This window comes from Lepus europaeus, chromosome 21 (assembly GCF_033115175.1).
Source record: "Lepus europaeus isolate LE1 chromosome 21, mLepTim1.pri, whole genome shotgun sequence".
NCBI lineage: Eukaryota > Metazoa > Chordata > Mammalia > Lagomorpha > Leporidae > Lepus > Lepus europaeus.
The window spans coordinates 54,462,534-54,487,348 of NC_084847.1; the positions used below are offsets into that span (position 1 = coordinate 54,462,534).

General features: G+C 44.8%; 1 protein-coding gene across 8 annotated transcripts; it reads right to left on the reverse strand.

Moving 5' to 3' along the window:
* Window positions 1-757: 757 nt before the first annotated feature.
* ZKSCAN5 (zinc finger with KRAB and SCAN domains 5) lies at window positions 758-23,734 on the reverse strand. 8 transcript variants are annotated; one of them, XM_062180815.1, is made up of 7 exons: window positions 23,661-23,734; window positions 22,028-22,529; window positions 14,901-15,039; window positions 12,263-12,422; window positions 11,019-11,101; window positions 6,938-7,543; window positions 758-3,279 (listed from the first exon to the last, which is right to left on the reverse strand). In XM_062180815.1, the coding sequence occupies exons 2-7, from the start codon at window positions 22,439-22,441 to the stop codon at window positions 2,159-2,161; spliced, it is 2,523 nt and encodes an 840-aa protein (XP_062036799.1). In that variant the 5' UTR covers window positions 22,442-22,529; window positions 23,661-23,734; the 3' UTR covers window positions 758-2,158. The 8 variants fall into 8 exon arrangements, with proteins under 8 accessions (XP_062036799.1, XP_062036800.1, XP_062036801.1 ...); XM_062180816.1 differs by having other exon boundaries at window positions 23,670-23,713; XM_062180817.1 differs by having other exon boundaries at window positions 22,028-22,532; window positions 23,670-23,703.
* Between the last annotated feature and the right edge of the window lie 1,081 nt (window positions 23,735-24,815).

The following is a 24,815-nucleotide window of genomic DNA, read 5'->3' on the forward strand; positions in this document are numbered from 1 at the left end:
TTTTAGCAAGAGCCTCTGAATCTCATAATCCTTGTTATTTTCCTGTTTGTCCAAATCTTTGTAAGTCATTACTACCTTTCTCACCACACACCATCTCAGTTCATAAGTGAATGTTTTGGGGCCAGCACTGTGGCTCACTTGGTTAATCCTCCGCCTGCGGCGCCAACATCCCATATGGGCGTTGGGTTCTAGTCCTGGTTGCTCCTCTTCCAGTCCAGCTCTCTGCTGTGACCTGGGAAGGCAGTGGAGGATGGCCCAAGTGCTTGGGCCCCTGCACCCACTTGGAAACCAGGAGGAGGCACCTGGCTCCTGGCTTCGGATTGGCGTAGTTCTGGTCATAGTGGCCATTTGGGGGGTGAACCAACAGAAGGTAGACCTTTCTGTCTCTCTCTCTCTCACTGTCTAACTCTGTCTGTCAAATAAATAAATAAGTGAATGTTTCAGTGGTTAAACAGGTGCCACATGCCAGGACTATCAATACTCCATGTGACATCACAACTTTCTAGCAGTCAGCTTCCTAGTACTCATTCTAACAAATGTCCTAGATCAGGTTCTCTGGAGCAGAGCCTGACACAGGGATTCTGAGCCACATGATTTGAGGGTGTCCTCTTCAGAAAAAAAAAAAAAAAAAAAAATTGAGGAAAAGAATGAAACACGGTAGAGACGTTAAAGAGCTGAGAATGGACAAAGGCTGAGATAAAGCCTAGCTTTGGCTTGATCCCAAGAGAGGGTTCTGGAACATAATTACACCATAGACTCCCCACCCACCCCAAGCAAGTGAACCATCCTTTTGTACCCCTATCAGTCATTGCCTGAGGGTGTGGAGGGTTGATAACTCCTTTGGAAAGCAGCCTCCATTGTCCAAGGACAGTTCCCCTAGAGTCTCTGGAGAAATGAGAGAACAGAGCACTTACCACCCAAACTCAGAGCAGCTAGAGAATGGGTGTGTCAGCTTGGTAAAGGGGTCTGGATAGGTTACCACAGTGACATAAATATTTAGTGGGCACTTACTGTATGTCAGGCAACTCGGCAGAGGCAGGGCTTCAGCACACTCAAGCACTTTCACCCTCCCTAGCTAACAGGCTCAAGCTAATGATCTTATCCATGTCATCTTTTTTGCTCCCCAAAATCACTACCCACACCTTCCCACAAGGCAGGGCTAACTGGGTCACATCATGCCTGCTCCCTGTTACTATTCACTTTGAGTTCTAGTTGTGAATTGAAACTCATTCTGAACACTGTCACTCTAAGGGAGGTCTATCTTCAGGGCACCTGGGAATCAGCTCACATATTACTTGACCTTTAACTCAATCCAACTTATTGTATAGATTTAGCTGCCATTATTTTGAGTCATAAAATACAGACCACCCCAGTTTTTCCCTTCTAGTCTATTCCCCTAAGGCCCCTGGTTCCTTCATCTTAAGATGTGACTAAGCAGCACAGTTTCTCCTGATTTTACTAGTTTAACTCCTCTTCCTACTGGCTAGCCTTAATGCTACTAGAATCAAAACAAAACAACGTACGTTTCAAAAAGTTGCAGATTGAATATCGCAGTAGAAACATACACCATACCATCTAGCCTCTGCACCCAATTTTGCCAAAATAGATGACCTGTCAGTTTCTTTTCAAAGGGTTTTAATATTCAAGATGGGAACAGTGACTGGAGTATTTTAGTGGCTGGGATAATTATTTCTAAAAAAGGTTCATTGCTGAGGTACCAAAATGGGTGTCATGCTGGAGTTCTTTTTTCACTGTACTCTTCCCTGAATAGATAGGCTGTCAAGGCAGAAAACTACAAATAAAGCTTATTTCTACTGCATCCATGAGGTTTTTCCCAGAATCAGTTTTCTGAGTTTCAAATGAAGGTGTGTCACCTGAAGGTTCTCCTTCATCCACCATAGCCATAGGTTCTCTTTGTCTAGATTCCCAAGCATGAAGATGCTAAACCAAACATTTCTCAGTGGGGAAAGCAAACATATCTATTTATTGTGAATTCTCCAATGTTCCCAAAGGTTGAATTCTGCCTGAAGGATCTCAACATATCTGTAGGTTTCATGGCAAACTTCAAATACCTGAAGTTGTTGTACTCATTGTAGGAGTAAGGTTTCTCTTTAGGAAGGCTTCTCTAAAACTAACAGCGGTTGTGCAGTAGAAATACTTACACACTTAGGGTGTTTATGGAATCTGTCCGCTCATGGCTTCTCAGATGTTTAAACAGGCTACAACTCCAACTAAAACTCATTCCACATTCTTTACATTGATAGGGTTTCTCACCAGTATGGATTCTCTGATGTTGACTAAGATGCGACTTCAGAGTGAAGCCTCTTCCACATTCGTCACACTGATGGGACTTCGTGCTGGGACAGATTTTTGGATGTTGTTTTTTGTGGGAACACTGGCCAACATTTTCTCTACATATATCACATTTATGGGTTTTCTCTGCAGTATGAGTTCTATAATGCTGAATAAGGTCTGAACTGTACCCAAAGGTTTTTCCACATATATCACACTTGTAGGGCTGCTCTTGCAACTCAATCTTCTTATCCTCAATCACAGTCAAGTTCCAACTGTATGCTTCCTCACAAATGCCATTTTTTTCACTTTTCTGACCCATGTGAAGCACCTGATGTTCAATCAGGCTAACGTACTGAAAAAAGATCTCTCCACATTCCTGGCACTGGTGAGATTTCTCTCTAGAGTGAAGTCGCAGATGTCCAGCCAGGTGTGAACGCCTCCCAAAGCCTTTCCCACATTCATTACACTTAAAGGGTCTCTCTCCACTGTGCACACTCTGATGCTGAACAAGATGGGATCTCACTCTAAAGGCTTTCCCACACAGATGACAGGTGTAGGGTTTTTCACCAGTGTGGACTCGCTGATGCTGAGTGAGGTGTACACGTTGATTGTAGCTTTTCCCACATTCATCACACCTAAATGGTTTCTCTCCAGTGTGGATTCGTTGATGTTGAATAAGATGTGCACTCTGAATAAAACTCTTTCCACATGTATTACATTTGTGTGGTCTCTCTCCTGTGGAGGATTTTTTGTGGACATACCTGACTTCACTGTAATTCACCCTCTTTGAAGAGGGCTGTCCTAGTATGTCTTTCATGGGAATTCCTGGTTTTCTATCCACCAGGCCTTGGTGGTCATAGTCGTCTGCAAAATCTTGAACTTGAGAAACATTTCTTTGGATTTTTCCTGATAGTTCCATGTCTGCTTCTGAAAATTCTGAAATGTTCTTGACATTCAACTTTGTATTCTTTCTTTTGTCACTGCCTGAAAGAAATAAAGAGCAAATTCAAATGTTATCAGTTGATAGAAAAACTGTCAGTAAAAAGAGAATAATCAGATGAAATTATGAAATAATTAGGAGTAACAGAAGGGAATGCATGTTATGTATCTGACACCAATGAGCACTGTAGGTTAATTCTCTGCCTGTGGCGCCGGCATCTGAGTGCCAGCATCTGAGTGCCGGCTTGAGTCCTGGCTACTTCACTTCTAATTCAGCTCTCTGCTATGGCCTGAGAAAGCAGGATAAGATGCCCCAAGTCCTTGGGCCCCCACACGGGCGTGGGAGTCCTGGAAGAAACTCCTGGCTTCAGATCTGCCCAGCTCCAGCCATTGTGGCCATTTGGAGAATAAACCAGCAGATTGAAGGAAGAATGGGAAATAAAGGATTATGAAGGGGATATATATATATAGGATATATATATATACATATAGGATATATATATACATATACATATATATATATTATATATAGTTAGGAGATTATCTGATCAGGAGCCAGGAAATGAGTCAGCCAAAAATACTGTCAAGAAGGGAGATGCTGCCCTCTTCATCCTAAACCAAATTCTGGCTTAGTTTCCCTCTAAGAGCACTCAGGCTTCCCCTTTGGAAATGCTCAGCTACCTGCAGGAGACCAACACCTCCACGAGGGCGCCAGTTCAAGACCCAGCTGCCCCACCTCTGATCCAGCTCTCTGCTATGACCTAGGAAACCAGTAGAAGATGGCCCAAGACCTTGGGCCCCTGCACCTACGTGGCAGATCAGGAAGAAGATCCTGGCTCCTGGCTTCAGATAGGCACAGCTCCAGCCATTGTGGCCAATTGGGGAGTGAACCAGCGGATGGAAGACCTCTCTCTCTCTCTCTGCCTCTCCTCTGTGTAACTCTTTCAAATAAATAAATAAATCTTTAAAAAAAAAAGAAAACTTATTCTAAAGCAACTGCTTTTAAAGTCCAGAGCACTATCAGATTTCTCAAATTAGGCAGTCACCAAGTAGAAGAGGACTAAACTGTCTGACGAGATGGCTCAGTTCAATCCAGCAAGTTCAAGACACAAACTTCTCTGCCAATGATGGAGACAAGGAAGACACTTTGCCCAGTCCTTGAGCTGTCTTAAAGACCCATTTAGGTTGGCGCTGTGGCTCAACAGGCTAATCCTCCCCCTTGCAGCGCCAGCACACCGGGTTCTAGTCCCGGTTGGGGCACCAGATCCTGTCCCGGTTGCCCCTCTTCCAGGCCAGCTCTCTGCTGTGGCCAGGGAGTGCAGTGGAGGATGGCCCAGGTTCTTGGGCTCTGCACCCCATGGGAGACCAGGAAAAGCGCCTGTCCCAAAAAAAAAAAAAAAAAAAAAAAAAAAGACCCATTTAGTTTAGAGCAGAGTTTATGGTGACTGCATCCATTTTTTTATTTTATTTTATTTTTTTTTGACAGGCAGAGTGGATAGTGAGAGAGAGACAGAGAGAAAGGTCTTCCTTTTTGCCGTTGGTTCACCCTCCAATGGCCGCTGCGGCAGGCACATCGTGCTGATCCGAAGCCAGGAGCCAGGCGCTTCTCCCGGTCTCCCATGCGGGTGCAGGTCTCAAGGATTAGCCTGTTAAGCCACGGCGCCAGCCGACTGCATCCATATTTAAGATTAATGTCACTTGAAAAGATTTTTTTAAAAAGTAAAATAGGAAAATTAACCTTATTCATAACCTAATTCATGAAAACAAAGAATCCTCTTCTAAGTACTCCACTTATTAAAAAAAAGTAAGAACCCTGGCAAACATTTAGTAAATACCAGTACTCTCATATGTGATGCAACTGTTCTTAGCACTTTGGTAATATGTATAAAGAGCCATAAAAATATTTTTATTCTTTCATCTACTAATCCCTATTCTGGGAATCTATTATAAGGAAATAGTCCTAAATATAGAAATATTCATAGTCACCACACATTTATCAGGACAAAAGAAAAAAAATTCAGAGTTCCACAGCTGAAATACAGCTAAGTGAATTATGATGTCACCACACAAAAACAGGTTATCACAGATAACCAACAAGAGGGCTAAGCAACACTGGAAAGTGTGAATGTCTATACTTAATTTTACCCTCTGAGGACAACTATGTAAATATGGCTCATGAAAAAATAATACAAGGAGGGGATAGCACTGTGGTATAGTAGGTTAGGCATACACCTGTGGCACTTGCATCCTATGTGGGCACCAGTTCAAGTCCTGGCTGCTCCACATCCGATCCAGCTCCCTGCTGTGGCTTGGGAAAGCAGTAAAGGATGCCTCAAGTACTTGGGCCCCTGCACCCATGTGGGAGACCCAGAAGCTCCTGGCTCCTGGCTCCGGATCAGCCTAGCTCCAGTTGTTGTGGCCACTTGAGATGTGAACCAGCAGATGGAAGACTTCTCTGTCTCTCCCTTTGTCTATAACTCTGCCTTTCAAGTAAATAAATAAATTTTTTAAAAAATACAAGGAAACACACTAAACAGTAACAATTCTATTATGACGGTGGGATTGTAGGTGATTTCTTTCCTACAAACTCCCTGTACTACTGTTAAAATTTTAAAGTCAGCTGGCGCCGCGGCTCACTAGGCTAATCCTCCGCCTTGCGGCGCTGGCACACCGGGTTCTAGTCCCAGTCGGGGCACCGATCCTGTCCCGGTTGCCCCTCTTCCAGTCCAGCTCTCTGCTGTGGCCAGGGAGTGCAGTGGAGGATGGCCCAAGTCCTTGGGCCCTGCACCCCATGGGAGACCAGGATAAGCACCTGGCTCCTGCCATCAGATCAGTGCGGTGCGCTGGCTGCAGCGCACCAACCGCGGTGGCCATTGGAGGGTGAACCAATGGCAAAAAAAAAAAGGAAGACCTTTCTCTCTGTCTCTCTCTCACTGTCCACTCTGCCTGTCAAAAAAAAAAAAAAAAAAAATTAAAAAAAAAATAGGCCAGCACCGCGGCTCACTCGGCTAATCCTCCGCCTAAGGCACCGGCACCCTGGGTCCTAGTCTCGGATGGGGCGCCGGATTCTGTCCCGGTTGCTCCTCTTCCAGTCCAGCTCTCTGCTGTGGCCTGGGAAGGCAGTGGAGGATGGCCCAAGTGCTTGGGCCCTGTACCCGCATGGGAGACCAGGAGAAACACCTGGCTCCTGGCTTCGGGTTGGCACAGTGCACCGGCCGTAGCGGCCATTTTGGGGGTGAACCAATGGAAAAAGGAAGACCTTTCTGTCTCTCTCTCTCACTAACTCTGCCTGTCTAAAAAAAAAAAATATATATATATATATCAATAATATAATCAAATCAGGAAAAGGGGGACAACAGAAGGAAGCATGTAGGAGGGCTAAAGTCTCATATGCTACAATATAAAGTTCACAGATAATGTCTAAAAAGCATGGGCCAACCAATAGCATATTTCTTTAAAATATGGAATTACCAGGATAGGTTAAGAGCTGAAAGTAGATGCCTCTTGGGAAAGTAAACAAATGGGCACAGGATTCTGTCTACTGATTTGACAATTAATTTAAATATAAATAAGAATAAAATACATTTGCACCTCTGACCCTTCTTACTGTTTCCAGTGTCACAATCTGTCCATCCTATTGTACTGAGTACATCAGACATTTTTGCCTCCCTTTATTCCCCAAATACAAACTCTTCACACATACATCTCTGGGATTTCTCCTTGAAGTGGCGTTTCAGGTGTTCGATCAGGTGTGAATGCCGACCAAAGTTCTTCCCACATTCATTACACCCATAGGGTCGCTCTCCACTGTGGACGCTATGATGCTGCACGAGATGAGAGCTCACCCGGAATGCTTTTCCGCACACCTGACATTTATAGGGTTTCTCACCAGTGTGGACTCGCTGGTGCTGAGTGAGGTGCACACGCTGATTATAGCTTTTCCCACATTCACCACATGTAAATGGTTTTTCTCCAGTGTGGATTCGCCGATGCTGAATGAAGTTTGAGGCTTGAAGAAAAAATTTGCCACAGTCGAGACATCTGTGACCTCTCTCACCATTTGTGTTCTGCTTACGGTTAAGGTCCTTGCCAGTGCTAAGATCTCTTTTCTGAGAAGAATTCTGCCTTGATTTCCCCACAGCGGAGTTCACCTGCCACCTCTGGACCATGCCCTTAAGGTCGCTGACTTCTGCAAACCCTTGACTCTGAGGAGCGTTCCTCTCGGTGCTTCCCGGTGCCATCCAATGCGATGTGGTGTCCTCAGCAGTCTGCTTTACCGTGAGCTCCGTATTGTCCCCGGACTCACAATCTGAAATCACACAAGGGAAAAGGGACATTTAGCTATTTCCTGTAGTAGAAGAAATGATGGAGGGTTCAGGATAATTAAGTGAGGCCAAAGTGTTGGAATGCATGACTGTGAAAAATACCAAGACACAAAGGTGATAAAGACTCTTCAAGCAAAACTGACAGAGATTAGGGGAGGAGGAGCTGACAGGAATGGTTCCAAAAAATGAGACAAGAGAACAGTCATTTTATTTCAAGAAAAGAATATCATCTTGATATGGTACTTACATATAGTATATGCTTGTCAATACCCATGCAGTACTCAATAAAATACTCTTAATAAAATTTGATATTGGGTTATTTAGCTAACCCAGATGTCACATTCCTCTTCCTGTGAATTTACAGCTTGGAGGAGAAAGGTGACATTTGCAGTTTTACTAATCCCCAAAAGATTAAAGAGTTGTATAATGAGCCGGGGTAGGGGGAATTCATTCCAATCTGAAGAAGAAACTACTGATTTCAAAAGATAGGTTAATAATCAATAGTCACTGATAAATGTAGATGCTTGAATGACTGCAATCAGTTCCATCAAACACTGCATCAGCAGCAGACATTTTACTCAGAACACTGAAGTTGAATATGGTTTACAGAGACAAATCTTCAGTAGTTAACCAAAAATAGGGAATGTTATACCCTTCCTCCTTCCTAGACCCTGTACCTCACAGTGCCTTTCCTACATCAGTTATCTGTTCTTCCTTGTCTCCGTATTTAACCCTGCTAGTTCTTTCCCAGTAGCATTTAAATATGCTTAAAACTTCTCCCATTAAAAAAAAGAACATAAAAAAGGTGGGTATTTGACAGAGCAGTAAGTTATAGCTTGGGATGCCCAGATCCCATGGTGAAGTACTTAGGTTTGCGTCCTGACTCCACTTCTGAAACCAGCTTCCTGCTAATGAATACCTTGAGAGGCAGAAGGTGATGGCTCAAATAGTTGGGTGCCTGCTGCCCATGCGGGAGACCTGGATTGAGTTCCTAGCTCCTGGCTTTAGGTCAGCTCAGCTTTGGCTGTTAAGGACATTTGGGGAAATAATTCTATCTAATACATAAAAATAAATACATAAAAAATTATTTTACATACAAAAGTAATTCAGGGGCTGGCACTGTGGTGCAGTGGGTTAAAGCTCTGGCCTACAGTGCCGGCATGCCATATGGGCACCAATTCAAGTCCCAGCTGCTCCACTTCAGATCCAGCTCCTTGGTAATGTGCCTGGGAAAGCAGCGGAGGATGGCCCAAGTCCTTGGGCCCTTGCACCCATGTTAGAGACCTGGAAAAAGCTCCTGGCTCCTGGATTTGAATCGGCCCAACTCTGACTGTGCAGCCATTTGGGGAATAAAACAGTGGATGGAAGATCTCTCTCTCTGTCTCTACCTCTCCTGGTAACTCTTTCAAATAAATAAAGTAAATCTTAAAAAAAAATAAAAATAAAAAAAAAATAAAACCTATTCAAAAACAATTCATTCTTTCAACTATGTACAGTGATCTGAACACTCTCTTCTCCTGGACAAAGTTTTTGAAAGTTCCTCTGCAATAACTGGGTTTTTGTTTGTTTGTTTGTTTTAAAAATTTATCCATTTATTTGAAAGAGCTACACAGAGAGAGAAGGAGAGGCAGAGAGAGAGAAGTCTTCCATCTGCTGGCTCACTCCCCAACTGGCCACAATGGCCAGAGCTGTGCAGATCTGAACCAGGTGCAGGAGCCCAAGGACTTGGGGCATCTTCCACTGCTTTCCCAGGCCACAGCAGAGAACAGGATCGGAAGTGGAGCAGCTGGGTCTTGAACCAGCGCCCGTATGGGATGTCGGCACTGCAGGCAGTGATTTAACCTACTATACCACAGCACCGGCCCCTGCAAAAGCTGTCTTAAAGTCTTCTCCTTTTCAGTCTTCAAAAAAGCTCTCATGTTTCCCCAGAACCCCAGCCACTCCATTGAAACCACTGTCTTTAAGATTCCTTTATTTTTTAAAATCTCATTTCCAAATCTGTTGGATCTTTTTTAAAACTTCTGACCTTCTACAATGTTATTAGAAATCAATAGGCGTGAGAATAATCAAATGTAGCCTTAAACTTACTTGGGGAATGTTATAGAAAAGAACTGTGCAAACAACCTCAAACTCTAAAACCCATTAAGTTCCTGAAAAGTAATTGAAATAGATGAAGCAATACTAATAGACTTAAATGAGATAAGTGAGGAATTAAAACTAATTTAAAAAGAAGAGAATGAAAAAAGTTGCATTAAATATAACATTTATAATACAACGCATTGGGGCCAGCACTGTGGTGTAGCAGGTTAAGTTGTAGCAGGTGGGGCCACCATCTGCAGTGCTGGCATCCCATATGAGTGCCGGTTCAGATCCTGACTGCTTCACTTCTGATCCAGCTCTCTGCTGTGGCCTGGGAAAGCAGTAGAGGATGACCCAAGTCCTTGGGCCCTGCACCCATATGGGAGACCCCTAAGAGGCTCCTGGCTCCTGGCTCCTGGCTCCTGGCTTCAGATCGGCGCAGCTCCAGCCACTGCAGCCAACTGGGGAGTGAGCTAGGGGAGGGACGATATCTCTCTCTCCTACCTCTCCTTCTCTCTGTGTAACTCTGACTTTCAAATAAATAAATAAATAAATATAAAGAAAGGGAAAAAATAATGAGATAATGTAATAACTACTATAATAAAGATTCAGCAAATTCTGAGATGTTTTCATAAATCAGAATTCTAGTGAGAATTATCCAATTTATCAAGGAATAAAATAATTACCTATTAAAAATTTAAGATCCAAATCAGTTAGGTTTAAGCCCTCTATTATTTTAAAGTAATAAATAGCATTTGCTGGATTGCAAAAACTATGCCAAGCCCACCAGTCTTCAATAATACCCTTATTAAGAAAGGAAAAAGCTGAATAAGAAAAAAAGTTGATTTACTCTTTCACTGGAAAAAAAATTAGCAGTCATAGCAATTAAAATATATGCTTTTATAGGATGTGCTAGGAATGTTCATTACAAGACAACAAAGTTGAGATGTCCTAATCCATACTTCTTACCCATGGAAGCAATATTCCCATAATTCTCCTTCCTGCCATCCCTATATAGGGACTTCTGGGACTGGTCCAGATGTCCCCATTCCTCCAAGAAGGACACAGCCACATCTTCAATTTTCATCAACTTCTGAAACAGGAGAGCTCCACTAAAATCCCAATCCTTATGTTCAAATTTGGAGTAAGAAGAACTGGGAGCATTAAGGAAAGAAACAGGGAGAGGAGCTATGCCTCAAAGAGAGCAGGGAAGTACTGGCAGAAAGGAAAAAGACAAAAGAGAAGGAAGGTACCAACCCCAGATAGGCTTGGTGCTGGTGAAGAAAACAGAACTCCTGGAAGATTTAGGATCAAAGCAGCCACCTGCCAGAGCAAAGTTATGGGTGGGTCCTCACAGAGGGCAAAGGGGCACCAGCTCACCTGGGACCCAGCTGAGAGAAGTGAGGTTGTCAGCTCCTGGCTGTCCTTCAGGGGAAGGGAAGGAACTTGGAGAACAGGAAGGGCTGAGGGAGGAGAAAAAGAGGCATAAGTGAGACTATCTCTGTCCAGCTCTCATTGCCCTCAGGTGCTCTGTTGCTCATGAACCTGCAGTGGCTCCTGCTGGATCAACGCCAAACTCCTGCTCAGCTCTCAAGTTCTACATTTTGCTCCCTACCACACTTACCCTCATATTCCTGCTCCCCCTGAAAATTGGACCTCTTCCTTTGGAATGCTGATCCTTTTGAGGCCATCCCCCTTCCAAGGATACACCCAGCTCTGCCAATATCAAAGCTGACACTGTCTAATGGGGAGGGTAGACTTGTGAGAACTATGAGGGAAGGTTACCCAAGTTCCCACAGGAACACAGAAGCAGGGGCATCTACAGGGAGGGGGTGAGAGTTGGAGCAACAGAAAAGCCTTTCCACTGAAAGTGATGTGGGCAGTGGGGAAGGGAAGTGGGAATGGGCTGCTTTCCAGAGCATGGTAACATCTGGACGGTCTCATCTCTAGAAGCTGGAGGTCATCTGGGCCTCCACTGTCACCTCTGCTGCTGACTTGTCTGACTCGCGACACATCTGGATCTCACTGTCTAAGTGTGCCCTGACTTGGACACACCTACAAGACATTAACCTTTAACTGGAAAATTTAGGCTTTGTTATGGTTTCCTCAGCCCTGGAGATCTGCCTGCTTATTTCCTGTGACTAGGAAATAATAAGCAATGACACAAAAAGGAGGGGATTATGGTTAGAGACGGAAGCCAAAAACAGAGAAGGATCTGAAACCAGGAATGGCCAAAGAGTCAGAACAGGACCTGAAGAAGGCGATGAATAATCTGTGTCTGAATGAACAGTAATTTTGTAGAAATAAAGAAACTGACTAAAGTCTAGTTTACAGGGCAAAGAAGACAACAAGCACCTGGAAAAGAAGAAAAGAAGAACCTGATCTGATGAGATTCACAAAGTGAAAGGAACATGAATGGTTTAAGCTGCTTGAGAGAACCTGGTAGTAAAGCAAAGGCAAGGGGCTGACGCTGTGGCATAGCAGGTAAAACCACCACCTGCAGTGCCGGCATCCTATATGGGTGCTGGTTCTAGTCCCGGCTGCTCCACTTCTGATTCAGCATCTCTGCAATGGCCTGGGAAAACAGTAGAGGATGGCTCAAATCCTTGGGCCCCTGCACTCACATGGGAGGCCCAGAAGAAGCTCCTGGCTCCTGGCTTTGGATCAGCGCAGCTCCAGCCACTGCAGCCATTTGGGGAGTGAACCAACAGATAGAAGACCTCTTCCTCTTTCTCTTTGCCTCTGCCTCTCTATGACTCTGCCTTTCAAATAAATAAGTAAATCCTAAAAAAAAAAAAAAAAAAAAAGATAAAGAAGTCCACATCTCCCCTGTCACCCTCCCCTCGCAAATAAAAAGCAAAGGTGAGACAGATCAGAATAGGGTAGAAGCAGAATACGATAGATTCAAACTGCTCTGTTTTCTGACTTTGGACAAATTACTAAACTACTGTAGGACTCAGCTTAATTTCTTTGCCTCTATTTTTCAGCTTCTTAATTTCTAACATGAGAATGGCAATAATATCTATTCCATCAAGTTACTATAAGGATTACCTGTGGATATACCAACATGTTTTACCTGACACAATTTTAGTTTTTGAGCTTCACTTTTGAGTTTTTTTTTTTTTATTTTTAAGATTAGTATTAAACAACAGTTATTCTTTTGAGATCTTCTAAAAGGCAAACAAAAAAATTATAAGTAGAATATAACTCATTTTATCTTATAATTTTATATGGGCCCATCAGATACTTTTACAAATCTAAGATAGTTTGAGATCTGTGCAATCTTATTTTTTCTATACCTTGAAACATTTTGTTACTTCATCATCTTAAGAATTACCTCATTATTACTCATCATTATTCATTCACTATTTTCAACAATACCATGATAAAATAAAATAGAATGGGAGAGTAGAGGAAATAGGAGAGAACTTGAAAAAATTCACGGAAAAGTGGACTTAAAGGTAAATTTTGGCACAAAAATTTTTGAAAGCCATGAATAGTTTTTTCATAATATACATTTTCCATGAACCTTTTAAAGACCCCTCATATTTGGGATCATGGGATAGTGAAATAAATCATTATTTACTAATTCTCAAAGTGCTACATGTGCTGCCCAAAGTACTGTATTATTTTTCAAGAAGGTAGAAAATAAGATTTTTGATATCTGTGTTTAGCATTACTCAACACAATTAAGAATTCATAATTTTTTTTACTTGCCACCCGTATCAGCAGAGTGAGTATGATTTGCAGAGGAAGCAGTTCAGAAGATGCCACAGAAAGATAGCAGCACGCTCTAATGATAATGATGAAGCTGGAAGTATAAGGGAAATCTCAGACTGAGTCTTCAGATAATAATAGCATCCCAGATAAATTTCCTCAAGAATCATTTTCTAATTTCAAAAAGGAAATGTGGCATTCTCATCCAGTGAGCCATTCAACAGGAAGGGATTTCCTTATGCCCTTTTCCCAAAAAAAGATCCTGGACCACCCCATTTTGCTAAAAGGACAGCACTGAGTGACAGTATCTTTTCATCTTTTATGACGATTGATCAAAGTGTACCTGATACAAAGGTTTCATTCTTGAGAAAATTTCTAAAAAAGTTGTTCTTCACTATTCTTTGAATCTTCTATAAATTACTTATAAAGTAAACTCAAAGACAAAAAAAGAAAAGAAAAAAGAAAGGCCCATTGGCCCCAGATGGTCAACAGTAAGGACTATCTTTCCCAGTACACCAAAGGTTATGGGTAAAATGCCTACAAGAATTCCCACACAAAGAACACACCATAGAAATAACAGCTGTTGATGGTGCTGCTGCTGATGCTATTTCACCACAGAGAAAGGAAAGTAGGAGAGACTAAGGCAGTGGGCTTGTCAAGGCCAACACTTGACGATTTGATGAAGCCTAAAAGAAAGTCTGAGGCCAAAGAGAGAAAATGGAGTCTCATCTACATTCTGAAACTCCAAAACTTTGAATACCAAGTCAGGCATTGAACTAATTTGCCAGCAAAACCTATAAACAAGTTATTGTAAATAAATACAGACACATTTCACTGTAGAAATAATAATGTTTGTGATTATGGGTGTCAACTCAAATCCTGCTAGTATAATATATGATATACAAATATTATTACCTTACTAAATCTGTAAAATTCTGAATTCTAAAATATATCTGACAACAAGGGTTTCTGATTAGAGAATATGGATTTGTGGACATATATCCTAATAAATGATTCTCAGCTGTTCACTTCCCTTTCTTAATGTATCCAATGCAGATTAATAAAATCAAAAGATGGGGAAGGAAAGGAGGAGGGGAAAAGAAGGAACATATGCTCTAAAAGTCACCATGAAAACAGCATCAAATAAGATTTCAAAGTGAATGACTGAGCAGCCAGAAATAAATGCAATTAGGCACTGGAGAACCTTTTACATAAGCCTTAAGACAACTATAAGAAGTAGAGGATAAATTGTTGTGAGACAACTGTGACACTTTTGTAGAAGACATCTGTAGAACTCTAAGAGTACTATACCTAAGGCTGTCATCATTTGTGACAGCTTCTGAATGACAGAATGGTACTGTCACAGCCAACAAGGGAGCTGACCTCTCTGTTAACCCCAGCTACTCCTCTCCAGGTCCCCAGCCCTCCAGCCCTCCTGGTTGCGAGAAGCTGCCCAGCCTCCAGTCTCTCTCAATGCCCCCTGCCTCTGTGGCCAGGGCACCCATACTCTAGCCACATCTGTTCTACTGAATTGCTAAGCCTCACCATTTTCCTCCAGAAGATGTGGCGTCTGTGGCTCTTGCTCAGGCTGGCTATTCACAGACCGGAGCTGGTGACTGAAGGACTCCTGCACTGCTCCAGGCGGCACCATCTTCTGAGAAGGCACTTCAGGACATGCAACAATCTGACAATCACAAAAACAGCCAATCAGCACAGTTTACAGAGAAGGTAAAATAATCCAGTAGGCACATTAGACTTTCATTCATTCCTTAGCCCAATTATTTAATGTACATCTATAATGAGTCAGGCACTTATTATGCAGTGGTTTAATAAACATGGCTCACTTCTCGTTGGAGAAGACTTTTGTGAAACACACCAACACACAAATAAATGCTAATCACAAACTATGCTACATGTTACAAGGGAGAATATAGTGCCACAAGACAGAACAGGTAAGACTGACTCACTTTCCTGAGGGAGCGTCACTTAAGGAAACACCTAAAGGAAAAGAACGCCACCAGGAATAAAGGAGGCAGAAGCAACTCAGGCAGAGAGAACATCAGCGACACTCAGGCAGAAAGAGGGTGTTTGGTACAATCAAGGAATCATAAGAACATCAGTGTAGATCAAGTTCAGTGAAGGGAGAGGTGAGAAAAGAGGTTGGAAAGGTCATTACAGGACTCAAGAAGTCACATTTGGATAGATCAACATTAAAACTTAAGCTATGGGGGTGGCACTGTGGCACAGCGGGTAGAGCTGCTGCCTGCAGTGCCGGCATCCCATATGGGTGCCGGTTCTAGTCCCTGCTGCTCCACTTGCAATCCAGCTCTATGACCTGGGAAAGCAGCAGAAAATGGCTCAAATCCTTGGGCCCCTCCACCCATACGGGAGACCCAGAAGAAGCTCCTGGCTCCTGGCTTTGGATCAGCGCAGCTCCAGCTGTTGCAGCCAGTTGGGGAGTGAACCAGTGGATGAAGACTTTCTCTCTCTCTCTCTCTCTCTCTCTGCCTCTGCCTCTCTGTAACTCTGCCTTTCAAATAAATAAATAAATCTTAAAAAAAAAAAAAAAAAACTAGTTCACATCCATCATGCTATAGCCCTCTGCCTCCTGTTCTTGGCTTTGGCTCAATTCTACGGCACACAAAATCATTCTGCCATAACCACACTTTAGAACCTGCCTATTCTGGAAGGCACTGGCTTGGTATCAGATACTGGAAGATATTAAGATCCCACACTAAGATATCCTCCTCCCCTACCTTCCTTGAGGTGCGAAGCACTTGAACCCTCTGAGTACCTATAAAATGTAGTGCAGAATTTAGATTAAGAGGCAGCTGCAAAACACTGTGGTAAACCCATTCTAGGGGTTAGCACTGTAGTGCAGTGAGTGAAGCCACCACCTGCAATGCCGGCATCCCATATGGGCACTGGCTGCTCTACTTCCGATGCAAGTCCCTGCTAATGGCCTGGGAAAAGCAGCAGAAGATGGCTCCAAGTGTTTGGGCCTCTGCCAACCATGTGGAAGACCTGGATGAAGCTCCTGATTCCTGGCTTTGGCCTGGCCTAGCCCTGGCTGTTGCAGCCCCTGGGGAGTGAACCAGTGAATGGAAGATCTCTCTCTCTCTCTCTCTGTTAACCTTTCAAATAAATAAATAAACTTAAAAAAAAAAAAAAAAAAAAAAAAAAAACTATGTCTGGAAGTTTGTGCATCCTTATGGATGTGTTCAGAACAAGAGTCAAGAAGATCTCAAGTATTTAAAAGGGCACCTGACCACCAAAGAAGGAAAGCAACCATGGAGGTCCACTGAGGACACAGGAGTGAGCATGAAGTCAGAGAAAGCATTTGCCAGAGGCAAAAACTGTTTGGAGGTAAACTTGAGAGATAACACTGGGGAAACCAGAAGGCAGGTGGAGGAAAAGGCCAAAAAGTGAGCTTGAGGCCTAAGGGAAGATCCCCGCTATGAGCTTCAGATCCCTAATTGCCACCAGGAAATGGTTTTTCTCTGTGTTTCTTCCAAAGAAGGTCTCTCTTTCACTTACATATCACAATGAGAGAGGTAAACGTATAATAACTGCTGTAAATTCCCTATTTAAAAATCCTTTCAGTTTTAACCAATGCTTTTATCTATTTGTTTCTGTAAAACAGCATGAAAAACTTTGGTCATTAGTGTACCAAATTAGGTTAAAAAAGGAATAACTGGATATCACCTTGAACCTTACTTCATGTACTGAGTGAGTGAGAGATGCAAATATTCCCATGTGGAAGACAATATTTCAGGACAGCCATAGGTCTGCTACCTGAGCTGCTCCCTACAACACAGACAGAGATGAACCAGCCTAAGAGCCTGAGGAAGTTCTGGAATATGAGGTGTCCCTTATGAACAGGGTAAGAATGATGAGAGTAGGGACCATGCTGTGGTATAGCGGGTAAAGCCGCCGCCTGCCGTGCCAGCATCACATATAGGCACTAGTTCCAATTCCAGCTGCTCCACTTTCCATCCAGCTTTCTGCTATGGCCTGGGAAAGCAATAGAAGATGGCCCAAGTTCTTGGGCCCCTGCACCCACATGGGAGACCCAGAAGAAGTTCTTGGCTTTGGATTGGCTCACCTCTGGATGTTGTGGTCATTTGGGGAGTGAACCAGCGGATGGAAGACTTCTCTCTCTCTCTCTATGCCTCTAACTCTTTCAATAAATAAATAAATATTTTTTAAAAATAAGAATGCTGAGACTAGCACCTCACACTTAACAACAACTCTCATGAATGAGGGAAATTCTAACTAGCTTCAAACTTTGTAAATCCATATTTTGGATGAAAGGCAGAGCAAGAGAGAGACAAAGGGAGACCTTCCATCTGCTGTTCACTCTCCAAATGGCCACAAGAGCCAGAGCTAGGCCAGGACGAAACCAGAGGCCAAGACTCCATCCAGGTCTCCCACATGGGTGGCAGGAGCCTAAGTGTTTGGGCCATCTTCCACTGCCCTGAGATGCATTAACAGGAAACTGGATCAGAAGCAGAGCAGGGGCCTGCGCTGTGGCATAGCAGGTAAAGCTGCCGCCTATAGTGCCAGCATCCCATATGGGCACCAGTTTGAGTCCTGGCCATTCTACTTCCAATCCAGCTCTCTGCTATGGCCTGGGAAAGCAGAAGATGGTCCAAGTCCTTGGGCCCTTGCACCCATGTGGGAGACCCAGAAGAAGCTCCTGGTTCCTGGTTTCGGATTGGCCCACCTCTGGATGTTGTTCTCTTTTAGGAAGTGAACCAACGGATGGAAGATCTCTTTCTCTCTCCCTCTACCTCTCTCCTGTGTAACTCTGACTTTCAAATAAAAAAATAAATCTTTTTTTTTTTTTAAAAAAAAAAAAGGAGAAGGGGCTGGTGCTGTGGCAGAGGAGCTTAATGCCCTGGCCTGAAGCGCTGGCATCCCATATGGGTGCCAGTTCAAGGCCTGGCTGCTCCAATTCCAATCCAGCTCTCTGGAAAGGTCTTCCTTTTCTGTTGGTTCACCCCTCAAATGGCCACTACAGCCGGCAAGCTGCGGCCAGCGTGCTGCGCCGATTCGAAGCAGGAGCCAGGTGCTTCCTCCTGGCGCTTGGGCCATCCTCCACTGCCTTCCCTGGCCACAGCAGAGAGCTGGACTGGAAGAGGAGCAACCAGGACAAAATCTGGCACCCCAACCAGGACTAGAAATCAGGGTGCTGGCACCGCAGGAGGAGGATTAGTGAGCCGCAGCACCGGCCAATAAATAAATCTTTAAAAAAAAGATATACATAGGTGATAGTTACAAGAATAAACAGAAAAAATTAAGAGATAGGGATGCTATGAAATCAAATTACTGTAAGAAACAACCATTTCAGAGAAATAACAGAACAACAAATAGATATAAATATTTGGCTGGAAACTATATGACTACAATTACCCTAAAAAAAAAAAAAAGAAGCAGAGCAGCCAAGTCTCTAACTGTCATCCTGATGCAGGATGCTGGCACAAGTGACAGATTAACTGGCTGCACCCCAGCACTGGCCCTTAAACTCAAGATTTTGCTTCTTTGCTATAAAAAGATAGTAAGGAAATTTAGGAGGACATGAGCCTATCAGTAAGAGGAAGACAGAAGTATCAAGTTGTAACTGAATATAACAAAGGACAAGAAAACACAACAACATAAAGATATCAATCATCCCAAACTAATATATGACTTAATGCAATACCAACAATAATACCAACAAGATTTTTGGGGTGGTGGAAACTAAATAAGCAAATCTAAATTTCATAACGGTGTAATGCCAAAAAAACAAATTTCAGAGACGGTAAAGATGGCCAGACAACAAAACATTCTACAGGGCTCTAATAATGAAAATACTATACATAAAAAGATAGTAAGATGAACAAAACAGAATTAAAAAACTGGAAATAGACTCAAAAACATGCATATTGTTGATAAGTGATAAAACTGGCCTTTTAGTCAGAGAGGGGAAACAAATGGGTTACTACAAAAGTTGCTGGGACAACTGCATAGACATCTAGGGGAAAAAACAACAAAACAAAGACTCTACACCAAAATAAATTCCAGTTGCAGCAATCATTTAAAAGTACCAAAAAAAAAAAAAAAAAAAAAGTGAAGAAACTGTGAGAAAAATTTTTCATATTATTGTAAAGACCTAACTACGTGATGAAACCCAGAAACCATAGTTAAACTTGTTGCATAAAAATTTAAAAACCAGGCCAGCACTGTGGCATAGCAAGTAAAGCCGCTGCCTACAGCACTGGCATTCCATATGGGCACCTGTTCGAGTCCCGCCTGATCCACTTCCAACCCAGCTCTCTGCCACGGCCTGGGAAAGCAGAAAATGGCCCAAGTCCTTGGGCTCCTGCACCCACATGGGAGACCGGAAGAAGCTCCTGGCTCCTGGCTTTGGATTGCCCCAGCTCCAGGAGTTGCAGCCATTTGGGGAATGAAACCAGCAGATGGAAGACTTCTCTCTCCCTCTCTCTCTTTCTGCTTCTGCCTCTGCCTCTCTGTAACTCTGCCTTTCAAAATAAAATAGATCTTTAAATAAAAAATTCACAACCTGAAAAAATAAAAATTCCTACAACAAAGAAAAACTAGAAAAATAACATCTGCAACTCACATGACAGACACAATGCTTACTGTTTCTTACAGGCAAGGAACAGAAACAGATAATTCACAAAAAAGGTGTACACCCTTAAAAATATGTACTTAGTCAAAGCCACAAAAGAAATGCATATCAAAATTACCCAGAAATGGAATACTGCAATTATCACATTAACAATAGTCAAAAAAATTGGTAATACTGTCTTTAACTGTGGGGAAAATTTTCTCATACATTGTTGTGAGAATAGGGGGTGGGTGGGAAATATGTCAACAGATATCAAAATTACAAATGAACCTAAGCCAGTAATTTCACTTCTAAGCATTCATTCTACACTTAGTGGTAAATATAAGGGATATCCACTGCATTAAAGTTTGTTAGTAAAACTTTAGAAACAATCTAAAAGAGCAACTTAGGGGCCAGTGATGTGGCACAGCAGGCTAATCCTCTGCATGCCGCGTTGGCATTTGAGTGCTGATTCAAGTCCAAGTTGCTCCACTTCCCATCCAGCTCCCTGATAATGTGCCTGAGAAGCCAGTGGATGACAGCCCAAGTGCTTGGGCCCCTGCCGTGTGGAAGAAGATGGAATTCTGGGCTCCAGGCTTCAGCCTGGCCTAGCCCCAGACATTGCAGCCATCTGTGGAGTGAACCAGCAGATGGAAGATCTCTGTCTCTCCGTAATTCTGCCTTTCAAATAAATAAATAAATCTTTAAAAATAAAAGGGGGCTAGCATTGTGGCACAGCAGGTAAAGACACTGCCTACGACGCTGGCATCCCATATGGGCACCAGTTCAAGATCTGGCTGCTCTGCTTCTGATCCAGCTCCCTGCTAATGCACCTGGGAAAGCAGTGGAAGATGGGCCAAGTGCTTGGGCCCCTGTACCCATGTGGAAGACTCAGAAGAAGCTGTGAGTTCCTGGCTTTGGCCTGCACAGCCCCAGCCATTATGGCCATTTGGGGAGTGAACCAGTGGATGGGAGATCTCTGTCTGTGACTCTGCTTTTCAAATAAATTAATCTTTAAAAATAAAAGAACAGCCGGCGCTGTGGCTCAATAGGCTAATCCTCCGCCTTGCGGCGCCTGCACACTGGGTTCTAGTCCCGGTTGCCCCTCTTCCAGGCCAGCTCTCTGCTATGGCCCAGGGAAGGCAGTGGAGGATGGCCCAAGTGCTTGGGCCCTGCACCCGCAAGGGAGACCAGAAGCACCTGGCTCCTGGCTTCGGATCAGCGCGATGCGCTGGCCGCAGCGCACCAGCCGTGGCGGCCATTGGAGAGTGAACCAATGGCAAAAAAAAAAGGAAGACCTTTCTCTCTGTCTCTCTCTCTCTCTCTCACACTGTCCACTCTGCCTGTCAAAAAAGAAAGAAAGAAAGAAAGAAAGAAAGAAAGAAAGAAAGAAAGAAAGAAAGAAAGAAAGAAAGAACAATTTAAATGGAACTCAAATTCTTTCAATGGTAGGTAAATAAATTATGGTTTGTCCACACAATGGACTGTAATAAAGTTTAAACAGTCAGACAGTTGCTTCAAAATGTGGAAAACACACTTTTAATCCCATTTTTCCATGAACTGTTGAAGCCCCCTCATATTTGTCCTGACATGGAACAAATCAAGCTACACTGTAATAAAAAAGCTAGTGGCAAAAGTGCACATGGCTTATAAATATATGCTTATACAGAAAGAACACAGTATATCTGTAAGATATACAAGTATCAGGTAACAGCGGTTGTCTCTGGAGAGAAGAACGAGGCAGTTGGGAAATCAGGAATGGGAAGAAGACTTACTTTTCATTACAACCTTATGTATCTTTTTGAATTTGTATCATGTCATTCAAGAAATAAATAAAGCAATGTTTAAAATAAATAAAATCGCAGATTGTCTTCTACAGGTTAACACACTGGATTTTGCTTCTTTTTTGCTGGAGTGGCAGGAAATCTCCTCAGTGTACCTAATCCCAGGGGAACAAAAGAATATAAATGAAGCACTGGCCGGCTGACTCTCACCCCTGCTTAGCAGCTCCCTAACTCTTCTCCTTCCTCGCTGCTCACGGGCCTCCTCTTGCACTCACCTGTTGCCTACGTTCCTCAAGCTCCCTCTGTATACTTTCAACCACGGCCACGGCCTCTTCTCCGCTCTCAGGGTGATGTTCTCGCACCCAGGCCTGGAACTCTTCCGGCAGGATGGTCAGGAACTGCTCCAGCACCAGCAGCTCCAGGATCTGCTCCTTGGTGTGCAGCTCGGGCCGCAGCCACTCACAGCAGAGCACGCGGAGCTGGCTGAGCGCCTCGCGGGGTCCCGAGGCCTCATGGTACTGGAAGTGCCGGAAGCGCTGGTAGACAGTCTCGAAGGCTGGCGGGTGGTACTCCTGCATCCAGGTGCAGTCTTCTTCCTCCACTTTCACTATCAGGAGGTCTTCCTGCTCCTGCGGAGGCTCCGCCGGGGAGTCTAAGTCTGTGACTTGCCGGGGTTCCGTCATTATCATTCCAACCCAGGGCTGGCTGCCCTACTCTGACCCAACTTCTCTTCTGCTTCTCACGATCTTCTGAAAGACGCTTTCAGAACCGTACAACCTACTGATACAGCGGGAACCATTATTTAGCAAACACAGATGGTGACAAGGTCTGCTCCACAAAGTAATGTACCTAACAGTGGTTTGCAAAGCAGCCCTCGATCCACGCATACAACGATTACCAGTAGTAAAAAAAAATGTGATGGAGAACCATGATAACCTGACATCACAGCTTGAGAGGTGGAAAACTTGTCATTTCACAGACAGTGGGGCCAGACAAGCTAACGAGTCCAGTGCAGCGGTTCCTTCTCTCAGACTTCAGTCAGAACAGGGGCGGGAAACATCAAACTGGTCAGAACCGGTCCTGTCCCTCGAGCCACAGACGCGTGACCGATGGGACGCAGCCCTTATTCGTACCGAGGAGAAGTAGGGGCTTTGGGGGTCAGATTTAGACCTGAATCCCTCGGAATCGCCTTTGACCCCGAGAGAGACACGCAGGCGGGCCCGGTCAAGGTTAGACAGGACCCCCGTCCGGACACAAAGCCCCACCCCCTGCCCCAAGGCCCCAGGCCCCGGGAGCGCTCCTGGACTGCCAGCGCCCCGCAGCAGAGGCTGAAACGAGGTCTTCCTTACAAACCGAGAGGAAACCGACGCCGACACTGCCCGATGCTAACTCGCCGGAAGTAAGCCAGTCCTAGCTGTAGCCATCAAGCCCACCCCCGAGAGCACTTCCGAGTCCTCTCTAGGAATCCCGGAGGTCCGCGCCGCGCGACAGGCGGGAGGCGCCGCCCGGGCCCCGCCCCCGAGGAGGGGAGAGCCAATCGGCGGGGAGATGGGCCGAGGGCCGACAGGCCGCCCGCGGCGACCGGGCCGTCCCCAGAGTCCGCCGGGGACGAACCCGGGGTCACCGCCTCCCCAGGCCACACCACAGCCATCGAAACGGCCCAGGCTCCTCTCCCGTCCGCGGAGTGGGGACGGAGGGCGGGGCCTCAGGGGGTCGGGCAACAGTTGCCGGGGTCTGATTGGCCGCGGGCCGCGCACCGCCCCTCACCCCCAAGGCTCTGCGCCCCAATTCGAAGTCGGTCCCGGCCTCTCCGCTAGCCCGCAGCCCTCGCTTATCTGCACTTCGGGACGCCTCAGGGCTTTTCCGCCCGAATCCTCGCCGCTCCTCCCGCCCCTTCTCCAAACACACCTTCTTTACCTCAGCGCGCGGGGCCCAACTCCCCAGCGTCAGACCCGCGAGTCGCCTCAGCCCGCGACTCCCGAGACTACGACTCCCAGAAAGCCTTGCGGGGCCACGCCGGCTAGCCAATAGGGGCGCGGCTCTCCTGGCCGCCTCGGGGGCGCGGGCCTATCGGAATGCGGCAAGGCCAGGAGGCGTGTCCTCGGGCGCCGAGCCGGGCGGCAGGTGTGGGCGGATGGAGTCCGCTGGCCTCCTGACAGGAAACTCAGGGCGAAGCCGCGGCGAGGGCGCCTCGCCCCGCCCGCCCCGTGTTGCTGTGGTGCCTTAGGGTTTTGATTTCGAAGCCTTTCCTTCACAAGACACTTGGAAAATGGACAAGATTCAGTATTTAGGGGCGCAGGGAAACAGACGCCTTTATAGCTTAATAAAAACCTTAATTAAAAAAACCTTTATATCTTAATAAAAACCTTTCGGATTTTACTGAGCCGTGGAGCTGGTTGCTTGTCCATGCAGAGCGGTCTCATCCTCTTCCTAAATAGTATAGCATTATTCGAATACGTGGTGTGGTGGACACTGAGGTTATCACCGTTCTTTTTTCCAGAACAAGGAATGTGCCACTGCATAGCTACCGTTGTATATATGTCATTTTAGACATGTGCAAGTACAGCTGTGAGATAAATTCTTACAAGTCAAATTGGCGAGTCCAAGGTACCATATATATTTTATGTATGTATTAAAAGGACATCTTGGGGCCAGCGCTGTGGCGTAGCGGGTGGCATCCTATATGGACGCCGGTTCGAGACCCGGCTGCTCCACTTCCAATCCAGCTCTCTGCTGTGGCCTGAGATAACAGCAGAAAATGACCCAAGTCATTGGGCCTCTGCACCCATGGGAGAGACCCGGAGGAGGCTCCTGGCTTCGGATCGGCACAGCTCTGGCCATTGCGGCCAATTGGGGAGTGAACCATCGGATGGAAGACCTCTCTCTCTGCCTCTCCTCTCTCTGTGTAACTCTGACTTTCAAATAAACAAATAAATCTAAAAAAAAAAAAGGACATCTAAGGAAGTTATTTTTTTAATACAAATGTCTAATGATGCCTCATTTTTCTCTGCTCAGGAATGGCTAACAATGCAAGACTGCTTTTCAAAATCTCTGGCTGGGGCA

Bases quoted from the DNA above. Each gene is read 5' to 3' on its own strand.
- ZKSCAN5 (XM_062180815.1), bottom strand. From the start codon at position 22,441: ATGATAATGACGGAACCCCGGCAAGTCACAGACTTAGACTCCCCGGCG. The intron at 12,423-14,900 runs GTGAGGCTTAGC...TTTTTTTTTTAG, and splicing joins ACATCTTCTGGAGGAAAATG to GATTTACTTATTTATTTGAA. The intron at 7,544-11,018 runs GTGAGCTGGTGC...GTGTGATTTCAG, and splicing joins TTCTCTCAGCTGGGTCCCAG to ATTGTGAGTCCGGGGACAAT.